Here is a 14300-nt window from a genome sequence, read left to right as displayed (position 1 = left end):
GCTCTCACGTTGTCCAGCCGGAGAACCATCGGCGGCGGCACGGGTGACGGAGATGGGAATGGAGCCGTGCGCCTTGGGCGCCCTGAGGTTGGGCACGGTCATGACGGAGTGCGAGTCGGCGTCGTACAGCGAGGTGCTCCCGGCGCAGTCGGAGCAGAGGATCCTGCTCTCGTCGCCCAGAAGAGTCACCAGATCGAAGGGCAAATCGCCCCGGCCATTCGGGCAGGCTGGCTTGAGGTTGATCGACGCAGTAGGCAGCGGCGACAGGCTTGTGGCGATCGTCTGCAAGTGCCGTAGCCCATGCTTGTAGCCGGATTGCCTCTCCGCGTTCGCCTGGATTGCTGCTTCTGTCCGTGCCATTGCGGCTTCAGCGGCGGCTGTTGATGGGTACTCCGTAGAAGAGATGGTCGGAGAGATTGATCCGGCTCAGAGAATGCACGCCGGTGTCGAGGCTCTCCGTCACCAGATTCAGAAACCGCCTGTTCATCATCCTCTCCAAACAAAAGATCGAAACACACTCTCCTAGCCCTAGTCCAACGAAAGCGTGAGCGTGCGAGACGACGGGAGCTCCGAGCGGCGGCGGTGGCAGGCAGGGGCGGCGGCGTGGTGACTGGCGAGATCATCGGAGGAGTCGGACGGAGGCCGGGCCAACTTGACAATATGGGCCAGTTCAACTGCGAAGCCTGGCCGTTCGGCCCACACAATAGTAGACGGGCTAGCCATCAGAAGAATCCACCAGCAGACTCCACAGACCGGCCCATCTAGACACGACAGCAAGAAACCGCGAAGCCCAAGTTCGCCTTCTTTCTTGGAAGAGGGGGCGCTTACTCGTGTGGAAAGCGCACTCGACCAAGTCGCGAAACGCAACTCGAAGCACCTTCCTCTTTGCCTCCTGCCCTCCGCTGCTTCGCTTGCCCCGGCCCCTTCCCTCCCGAACCTGCGCGCTACCCCCTGATGGCTGCGGAGATGGACGTCGACGCCGCCGGCGGCGGGGAGAGGCGGCCGTCGGAGAAGGAGCTCTTCGGCGCTGCGGAGTCCGGCGACGCCTCCGCGTTCGCCTCCCTCTCCCCCGCCGACCTCTCCCTCCGCAACGAGGACGGCCGCTCCCTCGTCCACGTCGCCGCCGCCGCCGGGCATCCCCAGGCACGCGAAGAGGACCTCCACTCTCTAGAATCGAATAGTTTGGGTTTAGGGTTTTGACGGTGTTTCGGTGGGTTTAGGTAGTGCTCGCGCTCCTGGAAGCAGGTGGTGAGGCTGCGGCGAGCGTCCTGAACGCGAAGGACGAGGAAGGGTGGGCGCCGATCCACTCCGTGGCGAGCGCCGGAAACGCACAGATCATGGATATCCTTCTTGAGCGAGGTACGTGACGATGTTGGTTGTTTGGGCGAAATTGCTGTTTCTGCTGCAAATTTCTAAGATTAGTTGGGACAAAATTGGTACATGGCGAGTGACGTTTTCTGATGGCAATGTTTGTACGTGCAATTTCTGCCAAGTGCAGTAATTAGTGCAAATGTGTATCTCTTACAGATTTGCATATATAGTTAGTGAATAGTAATGTATCGAGATAGAAATATAGTTGCATCGTGCTTAACAGGCTCATAGTTGCTGTAGGACAGTAATATTGATATCAGTGTTTTGTTATGGTCACTGATGCACATTGCTAGTGTAAAACTTTCCATGGCTTACCACTGCTGGCTGCCGATGTCCTCTTTCTGGTTCTTTTCAGAGCTTCTGTCATGTTGTGCTGCATATATTGAATGGTTAGCACTGCACATATTCTGCTAATTTGTCATTTATGTATCGGTGCGTCCTGGAAAAATGAAATGGGAGCTTAAATGCATGACTAGAACAGGGCATGGTACCTCTCGCTGAATTATATTTTTTTTTCTTCTTGGAATAATATGTCTTTTTGCTGGTATAGTTGTGGACTGGTGGTTAGTAATTTGTACAGTAGCAACATGGTGCTTAAGACCTTAGTGGGACATAGTTTGTGTAGGCTTGTAACGTTCAAGTTGATGTTTGGCACTGGTTGGTTATATGAAATGTGGTTCCTTTTTTTTTCTTTTTTGGCATCAGCTGAGACCTTTGCTATTTTTCCGAATGTCCTAGGTTCTTATAAATAACTTCAGCAGTCATATGATGCGTTAATTTTGTATATCCTGCAGAAGTGAAATGAGAGCTGACATGCATGTTCGTGGTCAGAACAGCACTAGTATATAGACTTATGCTAAATGTTTTTATTTCCTTGAATGAGCTTCCTGACAGATTCCTATTATTCACAAAAGTGAAGTCTCCCATTAGACATTCAAAGAATTCCAGCCTGGCATATTTCCTATTTATCTAGCAGCGTTGAGAGGCATTATACCAGTGTATTTCCTTTCCTTCTGCTGAAATGAATTTGTGTCTCCCTTTCGCTATTGTATTTTAGAATTTCAGTAGTCTCATTTATCTAAGATTTTACTAACAGGTGTGACCATAAATTTGTCTTGCCAGGTGCTGATGTTGACCTGACTACTGATGGTGGTCGAACTGCTCTTCATTATGCTGCAAGTAAAGGGAGGCTTAACATAGCTGAAAAACTAATAGCACATCGTGCAAATGTCAACAAGAAAGACAAGGTATGTGCATTTTCAACAATCTTAGAGAAATATGTGTCGATGTGTCTTTCTGTGGTGGTAGGACTCTAATCCAAAAGGGGTAAACCATGGTGGGGTATTGTTTGATATTTGGACATAAGATTGATCCTGATACAAAGTACAATGTTTTGCAACAACAATTTTTTCTTGTTAGCATTTGTTTTAGTAGAATTCTTTGGTCGCCTAGAATCAGTTCGGACCCAGAAATAATCATCAGAAGTCTTTTTAGAATGTTGTGGATGCACTCCCTGGAAATATGTTAATCATTGTAACCGCATATGCTACTACATTATGCATCATTGATCCTCTATACACTGCAAGTCTACAACTGAACTTTTGATAAACATGTAAACGTTCAACTCCTATCTTGTCAGTTTGGCTGCACGCCCTTGCATAGAGCTGCAAGCACTGGAAATGCTGAGCTGTGCGAATTCCTCATTGAGGAAGGTGCCGAAGTTGATGCTGTTGACAGGACTGGACAAACACCTCTGATGCATGCAGTTATATGCGACAATCAAGGGGTAATTTTGTTTCTGGCTTCCTTCTTGTGGCGCATGGTTTATATGATACATAGTTTATTGATGTGTGTACCATTATATGCAAGCACAAAGAGGTAGCTTTCCGTGCCTTTATTGCATGAATTTGGTCGAGTAATTTTGACCTTTCCATGCTTCTGCTCATGTGGTGATGTGTTGCATTGCAAACTGCGTATTGAATGCCAGTTTAAATTGATAACCCCTGATGATATGATCGTAGCCTTTTGTAACTGGTTTTAAACTGCCAATTAGTTAAGATTCCCAATTAGTTCATCAGTAACAGTGATCCCTGGCCAATTAGATCATATCATTGGTGACCCACCGTCTTCTGAATACCAAATGACACTCCAGATTTTTAGTCATGATAAGACTTGGTATTGCCCTTGAGTTTTTTTCATGATTTAAATCATTACGTGCCAATGCTAATTCTTGTGTTACAATCTTATTCTAGGTTGCTCTTCTGCTAATTAGGCATGGTGCTGATGTTGATGTTGAGGACAAGGAAGGATACACTGTCCTGGGTCGAGCATCTAACAGCTTGAGACCTGCACTCATTGATGCAGCCAAGGCAATGCTCGAAGGTTGATGCGGTGCTGCTCAAATGTAATGGAAAGTGTGTGGGATAGGAAAACTGTACTAAACAGGAGTTTAAGTGTGTTCATGGTCTAAGGTAGGAGCTCTATCCAGAATCAGATGATGAGCTAGAATTTTGTTGCGATTTTTTTTCTTAACCTTGTGAAGTGTGAACATGTTGCTATTGGCCATCAACAAAGTTTAGCCTCCCCTCTGCCCCCTTTTTAGTCGTCATTATGCCTTGATTTTCCTTCCTAGTGCCTACCGTGATCGGCCAGTCCTTGTCCGGTTGTTGTTAGCTGTGAAGGGAGCAATATTTTACAGCCCTGGTACATGCCAGTCTCGTAGGAGTTTCATAAAGAATTTTATGGATATTAAATTCTATGCCACAGCAGCAATTTTGCTGACTTCGCAGGGTATTTATGAGGTGAGAGCGGTTTCATCATATGTGAGATTATCCCTATAAAACTCACGTGGCACAGTTTTTTAGTACCTAGTCTTGGTAACAGCACATTAAAACTTTGCACTGAGACTGCCTTAGCTCGAGATCATCATAATATCATATGAATGGCCTGCTAATACAGTAGTATCAGACATTATGTTCCTGTAGTCTTCTGGAGTGCTCACACACTTGCTTGGTGTACCCGTAGTTCATTTTTGTTCGGTACTCGGCTGTCGCTGTCGCGTATCCTCTTTGACAGCGATGGTCTTCTTCTCATGCGCGCGCTGGACAAGCGCAAGTTGCGCTCAGAGTATGTACAACGCTAATAAATGACCTGTCTATATGACGCCACGTATACAAGTTTTGCTGAGTTGGATCAGAGAGAAAGAAGAGAAAGAGCGGAGCCGTCGTCTCGCGAGATGACGACCGCGGCTCGTGCTCCCGTACCGATCTACAACCTCCGTTGTACGCCCTGGCGATGCGCCCTCCGGATCAAGTGCGAAAATGCGTTGCTCTTGGTCTGCGGCCCTGCGCCGCACTCAACCTGCACCTGCTGCGCCGCCTCGGCCTCGCCGGCGGCACCGCGCTCCGCCCCACTGGCCACGCTGAGCTTGATCCGCGCAAGCCAGGTGCCCAGGTTGGGCTCGACGGCCGCGTCGGCAGCGCCGCGCTCGATTCGCGCGCTGGACAGGCAGCACTCGGGCATCCCCGCCTTCCTGCCCCTCCCTGCAGATAAGGACCAGCATATGAGAGAGAGACGGGAGAGATTGATACAGGAAAGAGAGACAGGAAGAGATGAGGAGAGTGCACGCGACTACGGCAGATAAGGTTAGAAGGATAATTTGATCTTCTCATCTTTTTTACTTTTCCTATGTTTTTAGATTTTTAAATCATGATCCACGGCTAAACAAATTACACAACAAACATAAATTGTAGTATACACCATGCACTCTTTGAAACAAGCAACATAAGATGAAAGTCACACTTGATCACCATGATGCATGTGCACATGCATGAAATAAATAGTACTCCATCCGTTCTAAGTTGTTCCAACTTTTTTTGAAAGTCAAAGCATCTCAAGTTTAACCAAATTTATACAATGAAATATTGACATTCATGATATCAAATACTCCCTCATCCTGAAATACAAGGTATCCTAGGATCTTTAGAACAGATGAGGTGGGTAAATATCTCATATACCTTAGCTAATGGTAATATAAGGTTTTCCATTTAATAAGGAAAATATTTTGCAAGCACTTACCAAAAACTCCAAAAACGCCATATATTTGGGGACAAATTTTAAAACTTTAGATGCCTTATATTCCAGGACGGAGGGAGTAATACCATTAGTTTCTTCATTAAATATATTTTCATAGTATATCTATTCGGTGCCATAAATTACTGTGATCCTTTTTATAATTTTGATCAAACATAAAATGATTTGACTCTTCAGGAAAGTCGGAATAACCTGCAATTTGGAAAGATTTGGAAAGGAGGAAGTATACAGACAACTAAATAGACAAATCTTTGTATAAATCATCTTTCCGTCTACGTGTGATATTCAAAGTAATTACAGACAGCAGTCGTCTGGACGAAATCGCAGAGCCGTGAAACCATATGATTGCGTTCATGGTAACAGAGCAGCTTCGACTCTGTCCGGAATTCTTGAGAGGTGCGGTCCCTTTCCGGTGGCGGTGGATTACTCGTTTGACGGAGCGGCTGGCACCACTGCTAGTTTAGGCTTTGCTTGGATCCCAAAACGGCCGGTGCGCTACCATATTGGACGCGAGACTGCGCGTCGCAGCTCAGCCTACACCCGTGGAGCGGTGGAGGCAACGGAGATCGGATATTTGAGACGGGGATCCGCAATGTGAAATCTGAGCTTTCGGTTGGCTAACGATAGCTCCTTGCGGACTCGTTCTTCCCCATTTGGCCTTTTTCTCCTTGCTTCCTCTTTCTTTTTCGTTTTCTTTTTCTTTTTCTTTTTCTTTTTTTGATAATAGTCCTTGCTTCCTCTTGTGGTGCGGCGGACGGATACCGTGAAGTGGCGCCCCACTCGCCGCCCAGGAGATAAGCAAGCCCGTAGGCCGTAAATGGAGATGAGATCCGCACCTGCGCGCCATCAAGGCCGCGTGATGTGGTGCACGTGGTTCGCCGCTGCCGCTTTGCTGGCGCAGCTCGGCAGCTCGTCCTGTCTGCGAGACGGACAGACGGTACTGGAGCCGGCGAGCGTTTTGTTGCCGTGCAGGACCTGGATCTAGCTTCTGCTGTAGCTGCTCGACTAACGGAGTAACGGCTCATTTCGCAACCGTAGCGGCAGACGAGCTCCTGCAATCCTGCAACGGAAGCCGCATGTATCGTTCCGGGAATCCGGGCGTTCTCAGCATGTGCGGAGCGGCGAGCACCTCGGAGACGCACCCACAACAGCCAGCGTTGTCCGCACGGCGGAAGCCTTGAAATCGGGATCAGCAAGAAGACAGAAACCCATGCGCGAAACCGGGGCGAGCCGAGCAGAGCATGAGCGCGGACCGGGAGCCGTGGTATGCAACAGTGCTGCAACGGTCAACGCGCATTTTGCCGCAAACAATGTGCGGAAAATCATGCCGAAAAGCGAGCTGATCTCAGGTGCAGCTAGCTAGGCAGGCTAGACACGAGACGGAACGGGAGGCTCCCGGTCCTATGCAGCAAACATGTGCGTGGCTTTGCTCGCCGGTTGCCAGCGGATCGTTCTCGAACCGTTGAGATGCTCACAGTCTCACACCGTTGAGATTGAAGCAGCGACCAAAATCGCACGGAGGACGGATCAGAAAGGCAACGGCAAAGTAGAAGAGATCCGGAGATACTTATCTCCAGAAGAACATTCGGCGCGCGCCCTATCGTTTCAGCAATCGCGATGCGCGCCCTGTTGTTTCAGCAATCAAACACAAGCAAATAGAAGGCAACACGACAAATTCACCACGAAATCACAGCATTTTAACGTAAAATTCTAAAGATAGAGCTCATTAACATATTGACATCTACCTGAGTTATTTCCAAAAGATCCAGAAAAATAAATCATTTAGAAGTTAATACAATAAGCAATCAAATCAGATTAATATATACATTTTGGACCATGAATATCTGTAATTTAGAAAATTGAGTACAGAATACATAGAAATTTACCATTCCTAGCAGCGGCATGAAATTCAGATCTCACATAAATGTTGTGTGAAACAATCATAGCTTAACATAACAAGCAGAAACACAACATGAACTCTTCCTGAAGACCTGTTCTGTGCTTTGATTGCAGCTCAATCACCGGACACAACACATACTTGATTGGATGGGCAGGCAAACCACTGTCACAAAAAATTGAAATAAGAGTTAGTATACAGTTCATGAGGTATTGAGGAGTGTGTAGATTAAAAAAAACCTTTAGCTCAGCTCTTAAAACATGTCTAAAGCACCCAGACATTCACAAACAAAGCGATACTAATGATAGGCACCCAACTTATCTGCATTTTCAAGCACAGCCATATGAAGTTAAAAAATCAGACAGGACAAAGCAAGTAAAAAAATCTGAAAATTCAAGAAGAAGTACTTAGACAGTTTGATTATTTGGGAAAAGCAAGAATCATCAAACACTAATCAATCTATTTTTCACTTAAAGAGACACATTTGGTTTGGTATGGGAAGGAGACACGCTTGCTGCAACATTATTGCTGCACACACATCAAGGATGATCCAACATTTATTTCTAAGCTGGGACAAACAATAAAAACAGATTTTGGATCACAAGTACATGATTGTAGATTGTAGAAACAGATGCAACAAACAATCAGGGAGGCTCCAAGCAACTTTGTGGTCAAAATGAACTGAGTAGATTCCGAAATCCCTAAAAAAATGGTAGCAAGATGTAGGTGTAGCATCTCTGCTTAATTCGTGAGTAGTCTGGTAATTCTTTCAGGATTCTGGACTGAACTCACTGACATAAGTGAATCCTGAAAGCCGACGTTGGAGACAATGATACCAGAAGACCTCATCACCTCAAGCAGGTGAGGTCTTGTGTAGAGCAGTGTAACTTTCTTCCACATATCCCACCACGCACTGCTTTGACCATAAATAGTTCCATTCTCATCTACACTGATCACGATTTCAATAACAAACTATCATTCCTGTGAACAACCTAACTGATGATTTCCTATATTATGAATAATGACATTATGTGAGTTTGCACAAACTATTTTGTTCATAGCTTTCTATAAAATGCATTTGTGATTGGAGATTGAGATTTCTGATATTTTTGCATCTTAGTAATTTCTCCATAGCATGTTTCTTAGGAATATGACTGAACCAATAAGCATTACAAGCTCCCTAAAATTGAGGCATCGCTAAAAATTAGATATCAGAAATAAAAATAGGAGCTTGACCGAGCAAGCAGTAGAGAGTTGTTTTTCCAAATTATATCGTCATGATAACTTGATGCTATTTCTAAATGCAAACATATCATCCACACAGGTTAGTGATAGAAATATAGTTGATAGATTACTATCAGCAGTTTTCAGTGGACTATTCAAGACATACACATATCAGGAAAATAAAAAGGAACATCAGTGAAATTCGAGGAAAGAATTACAATACCTCAACCTTCCCATCACGGGAAGGAGGTAAACCAGAGGGCGATTACAGCCATGAAGCCAGTAGCACCTGTGCATTCAGGGAAGGACCAGTGCCACGGCGCCATTCGGGGCCTTACAAATAAATGCGTATAAGCTTTGTCCCATGAATTAAGCTGTCTAACGTGGCACAATTGTTGAAAGCATATGTTTTTTAGAACGCTACCACAGAGTAACCATGGACATTTGTTTGTCCACTTAGAACCTTACTATATTAATTGGATAATACTTGAATCCATTTTGATGCTTGATAAAATTGGACCACTAATAAGAGATAAATACGATGCATGATAATATTGAACCATTAATTAGAGTAATATAGAATTTGGGAATTACATCCATCAATTTGCATACATTGCTTTAATTGCTTGCTCCTGTTGGTTGCTGCTTAACGCTTCAAGCTTTCGCCTTGCTGGACACTGCTGGCCGATGCTCCAGGTCCGTAGCCTGCAACAAGCGCTAACGTACGCCTCCGTGAAGCCTCTCCGGCGCTGACCTCGTGGGCCTCGCATGCCAGCACCGCCATGTTGTGCATCCTAACTTGGGGAGGCATCGCAGGCGGCACAAGAAGAGGAGCTGTGAGTAAAGATGGCAACGGGTAGAAAATATCCGCGTGTCGGCGGATATGAAACCCGATGGGCATGGATATAGGTCTAAGTATGTGCTCGCGGGCACGGGAGCGGGCGTGACCCTAGACCCAACAGATATTTGCTCGCGGGCGTGAAAAAATGATATCCGCACCCGTAAAACCATCAGACCCGCTCCAATGTCTGACATGTGGCCCCAACCCCAATACCGTGTATATAAACTCAGAGTTTTAGGGTTTCATTTCGCCCTCAGTCCCTCGGCTCGCCACAGCCTCACTCCCCCGTCCCCCATCTCCCCCATCCCGAGTCCCGACTCCCGACTGGCCGACTCCCAACCCAGGCCGCTAGCGCCGCCGGCCGCCTCTTGCCGCTGCGACACCGCTCCTTCCCGTCGCCGGCCGGCCCCGAAGGCCTGGATTAGCCCCCATCTCCCCCTATCGTGACTCCCGCCGCCGGTTTCCATCATGAGTCCGTGACTTCCCGCCACCCCTTGCCGCTGTGACTGCCCACCACCCCAAGCCCCCAGCGCCGCCCCTTGCCGCCGTGACTTCCCTGTGCCCTGTCCTGCCGCCGGCCGCCCGTTTTCCCATCCGTGCCCATCTCCCCAAGACCCCAGTGCCACCGCCAGTCGCCCCCAGATCCGTCGTCCGCCCCCATATTGAGTTTTGTGCAAAATGATTTCTTGTATAAATGCTATGCGGGTGCATGGGCATGTCCGCAAGCATGCGCTATCCGCGGATAGCGCGCACGGGCACGGTTTTCTACCCGTGGCAGATAGCGGGCACGGGCGCGGGCGTGATTTTTTGCTCGCGGGTATGGATACCGGACCTTGTATCCGCGCCGATTTTGCCCGTTGCCATCTTTAATTATGATGGCAAGCGGCCTGTTCGCTTCAGCTTATTCAGCCAGCTTATCGGACACCAAACAATATTTTTCTCTCACAACAAATCAGTCGTTTCAGCTTTTCAGCCGGTTTATAAAGATACGTTTCCAAAGCTGAAGTTACTTCAGCTAGAATTCTTCACACTTGACAAATTAATCTCAGGTCAATACATCGCTTCCGAAAATCACACGAAACTAATGAACCCCAACACACTCGGCACTACCGCATACTACTACGACTCCACTTCAGAGCCAAAGCACACTACGAAAAAGAAAAGACCAGATGAAAAGAAAAAAAAGGAAAAAGATCTTCAAATTGAAGGAAAGAACTCGAACGAAGGGGCTGGCCCATCCAGAGTTTCCATACACTAGACCATCCTGAGGAGCGCGGCGAGCACGGCGACGGCTGCGTAGAGGACCACGGCGTGGGACCTGGCGAATGCGGCGGCGGCGGACCTGTGGCTGGCGGACGGCGGCGGGGACGGCGGCGGCAGCTTCTCCGCCTTGATGGCGAGGCGCATCCCGCCGAAGCAGTAGCCGTAGCTGCAGATGAAGTAGTAGGTCTTGGTCTCGTTGAGCTGGAACGCGAAGTTGCGGCCCTTGCTGTAGTTGTAGATGGCGTTGCTGGAGTCGCACTTGTTGTACCCCGTCTCGTCCACCTGCACCACGTCCGCCTGCCCCGCCGTGTAGTAGAACACTGCGACGGGAAATTGGAACGCGCGTGGGTTCAGATCTGGGGCTGGGAATGGATGTGGAGGAGAGGAGGAGGAGGAGGAGGAGGAGGAGGGAGGCAATGCGCGGCGGGCGTACCGAGCCAGTCGTCCTTGTAGAAGGGGCTGTGCTGCGTCACCCAGTCGGAGTAGTTGGTGTTGGGCTTCCAGTTGATGCTGATCTTGTTCGCCGCCGTCCTCGACGGCAGCGCCGCGCACGCCGCCACCACCAGCAGCGCCGCCGCCGCCGCCACCCGCATCCGTCCCATCATCCCTTCCCTTCCGCTCCGCCGCTTGCTTCTCCTCTCCCCTCAGAAACAGCGATGGGCGGGCGAAACGACCGGTTCTTGTCTTTTGCTCGAAGTGAGCAGAGCTGAGTTGAGCTCGGGAGCGTGAACACGGATGTGATGGGATGGGATGCGAGTGAGCTGGGGACCTGGCGGTGGTGGGGGCGCCGGGTGCGGCCCAATTAAAGGAACGGGGCACATGGGGCGCGCCGAGGCGGTGTACCGCGCCCGGATTGATCTTGACCGTCCGTTCATGGATCGTGAGGCGCCAACCCAGGTTGGGGCATGTGGTCGCCCTGGTCGGCCGGGGCCTACTGGTGAGTGGGCGCCGCCGCGGACCGTGCGCCGGTGCGCCTCGTCGGGGGGCGGGACTGGCGGGCGCTGTCCTCGTCGGATCTGCCGTGGAGCCTCGCCGTGTGGTGCGGCTCGTGACAGACGTCCGCGTCGTTTCCGCGGTGTGGATTGGAGATGTGGAGTGGATGCTGCGACTATCCGCCATTGTGATCTGTCCAGGAGATTACGAGCTCACATGCCCAGGAGATTGAATTGTTGATGCTCGAGTTTTTTTGGCGCTTTTGCAATTTTCTGTTTTTCTATGCTACCGGGAGATAAAATATGTGTCTGCGCTCACATTTCTGTGCCATTTCTGTTCTTCGGACTCGTTAGCCGGAGTTAGGTTTAGGGTCAATTTGGGTTGGATCACATCAAAATTTCTTTCGAAGGGGGAAAAAGATACAAGATCTCGGAAGCTGTGAGAGAGAGGTCAAAAGATCACAAAATAAAATGCACATACAGTCTCCTTTTGCAGCATCTGTTCCTTTCTGTCTCCTCCAGTTTGCACTGCTGGGCCTTCGTATGGGCTTACAATCCGGAACATCCGGCCTTTTGATTTCACGGGCTTCCCTTCAGTTGTCCCATAAAAAAAGCCTTTCTATCGAAGCTCAACGGGCTTTCCTGAGCGAACAAACTGAGAGGAGCGAAAAGCAGGCGACCAGCTTCCGACGCCGATTTCCTCCGTTCCCCCTCCACTCCGGCGGCCGGTTCGGTGCTGGAGAGGGTGGGGAACGGGGATTGAGGTGGCTGGTGTATATAGTCCTACAGTATTTGTAGGGTGGAGGCGGCACTGCGTCTACGAAATAAGCGTCTCCAGTTTTTTCTCCATCTTGCTGGTGCGTGTTCCGGCGCCAGCAAGAGCTGCTTAGGTGTAAGCTCACTGAATCTGGAGACCTAGGGTTTGCTTCAAATCTCATCAGGTTTGCTTCTTCTTACTTCCTCGTCTGCGGAGGTGGCGATCCGGCGGGAGCCCTAGAAGGCACGTCTACCAACGCAGCGAGAAATTGGGTTGGATTTTGTTTCCCACCTTGTCATTTTGTTTCCCTTCGGGTTGTGTCATCGTCTGGTTTGCCGGGGTTGCTGGTGGTCCTTGAGGCACTTTCCCGGCAATGCGATGGCCGTCAGCCATCTTCTTCAGCCAGGACTTTCAGTGATTATAGAGCCTGTCGATGTGTTTGATGTGTCGTTTTTGGAGGCAATCAAAAACTGTGAAGTTCCATCGTTGGGAAGGAGGTTGGCTTCAAGCTGCAAACTCGGAGTGTCTCCTCTCCAACCTTTGGTGCGTCGGGAGTGCGTTGTGCGGCTGCTCCGACCGCCGGCGATAAGGACGACCGGGAGGATCATGTAAGGATTAGGTTGTAATTTTCTTTTCTTCAAGGGTGTCTTTGTAAGAGCTGCAATGTAAACTTTATGTGTTCTAAAAAAACAGAAGCAAGCTCTCTCGAACTCTTCCAAACAGTAAGGGGGTGTTTGGGAGCACTCCACTCCACAAAAAATTGCTCCACTCCACCAACTCCGAAAATTTCGCAGCCAAACGCGTCTAGCTCCAGCAACTCCGGCTCCAAGAAAAAGGTGGAGCAGGGGGGTAGATCCACGTTTTTTGTGGAGTACCTCACGAGGTGCTCCAAAAACCCCCTGTACAGACCTCCTCGTGGAGTTCGCGAAACATAAAACTCCCGTCGCCCGTTCCACCCGCGCGCCGGTCGCCGCCTGCCGGGCCGCCCGCGCGCCGGCCGCCCCACCCTCGCGCCGCCCGCCGCGCCCCGACGCGCCGCCCCGTCCCACCCGCGCGCCGGCCGTCGCCCCGTCCCGCCCGGCACGTCGCCTGGACTGCTGGAGCTGCTGCTCCCCTCACGCACCGGCGCGCAGGTGGCCAGAGCTTCTGGGACCTCAATCGATTCTGTAGTTCACGCGAGGCGGAACGGATGCCGGAGCTGCTGCTTGCCTCCCTTGGTAATGTGTAACGGGCGACGGGGGTTTTCTGGTAGGTGCCCGTAGAAGAGAAGAGGAGAGGAGAGAGAGGAAGAAGAGAGGAGAAAACAGAAGAGTATGACATGTAGGTCCGTTAACAAAGGATAAAATAGACCATTCACAACAAGTGTTCACGTTTTTGGAGCTGGAGCACTGCCATCAGCCAAACACGTGCAGGAGCTCCATGTTTTTTTGGAGTCGGTGGAGTGGAGCTAGGAAAGTGTGGAGCTGGTGGAGTGGAGCTGGTTTTTCTGAAGTGGAGTGTTACCAAACAGGCCTAAAAAAGGTGACTCAGCGGCGACTGCAGTTCCGCCGCTGTATTCGCCAGATTTCCCCAGCCTTCGGTGGCCTTTGTGGCGCTGGTGAGCAGGGGATCCGAAGATCCAGTGGGTGGTGTACATATCCCCTTCTATTAGGGTAGTTTTAGGTAGATTAGGATTGGAAATCTTTTGGTTCTTCCACAGCTTCTGTACTGTCATCTTCATCCGAGGTGAGCGAGTCTTTGCGGTGGCTGGTGTGCGCGTGGTGCTTGATGACGACGTCTTTTGTGGGGGTTCAACACTGACAGATATGTCATCGATGTTTTCCTCTGCGTTGGTGTTCAATTCCTCCATGTTCTTCCTTCTGTCGTGGGGGGCCATGGCGTCAACAGCAACGCTGGCCTCGTAAACTTCTACATGTCGGCGAG

The 14300-nt window shown here is 49.6% G+C and overlaps 2 protein-coding genes across 2 annotated transcripts; one reads left to right on the top strand and one right to left on the bottom strand.

The window, feature by feature from the left end:
• Positions 1–857: 857 nt before the first annotated feature.
• On the top strand, positions 858–3959 carry LOC117836038 (uncharacterized). Its single transcript, XM_034715391.2, has 5 exons — positions 858–1143; positions 1221–1359; positions 2494–2618; positions 3011–3157; positions 3624–3959. Exons 1-5 carry the CDS (start codon positions 955–957, stop codon positions 3756–3758), a joined length of 735 nt encoding a protein of 244 aa, XP_034571282.1. The 5' UTR covers positions 858–954; the 3' UTR covers positions 3759–3959.
• Positions 3960–10416: 6457 nt separating this feature from the next.
• Positions 10417–11477, bottom strand: LOC117836236 (early nodulin-like protein 20). Its single transcript, XM_034715624.2, has 2 exons — positions 11122–11477; positions 10417–11008 (listed from the first exon to the last, which is right to left on the bottom strand). Exons 1-2 carry the CDS (start codon positions 11291–11293, stop codon positions 10680–10682), a joined length of 501 nt encoding a protein of 166 aa, XP_034571515.1. The 5' UTR covers positions 11294–11477; the 3' UTR covers positions 10417–10679.
• Between the last annotated feature and the right edge of the window lie 2823 nt (positions 11478–14300).

This window comes from Setaria viridis, chromosome 9 (genome assembly GCF_005286985.2).
Source record: "Setaria viridis chromosome 9, Setaria_viridis_v4.0, whole genome shotgun sequence".
Classification (NCBI taxonomy): Eukaryota; Viridiplantae; Streptophyta; class Magnoliopsida; order Poales; family Poaceae; genus Setaria; species Setaria viridis.
Note: the sequence above shows the minus strand (reverse complement) of the source record. Positions and strands in the feature narration are given on the sequence as shown.

Excerpts from the sequence above, each read along its gene's own strand:
- LOC117836038 (XM_034715391.2), top strand. The coding sequence starts at position 955 with ATGGCTGCGGAGATGGACGTCGACGCCGCCGGCGGCGGGGAGAGGCGG. Across the intron at positions 1,144-1,220 it reads CCGCCGCCGGGCATCCCCAG|GTAGTGCTCGCGCTCCTGGA; the intron begins GCACGCGAAGAG and ends CGGTGGGTTTAG. Across the intron at positions 1,360-2,493 it reads GGATATCCTTCTTGAGCGAG|GTGCTGATGTTGACCTGACT; the intron begins GTACGTGACGAT and ends TTGTCTTGCCAG.
- LOC117836236 (XM_034715624.2), bottom strand. The coding sequence starts at position 11,293 with ATGATGGGACGGATGCGGGTGGCGGCGGCGGCGGCGCTGCTGGTGGTG. Across the intron at positions 11,009-11,121 it reads CTACAAGGACGACTGGCTCG|TGTTCTACTACACGGCGGGG; the intron begins GTACGCCCGCCG and ends TTCCCGTCGCAG.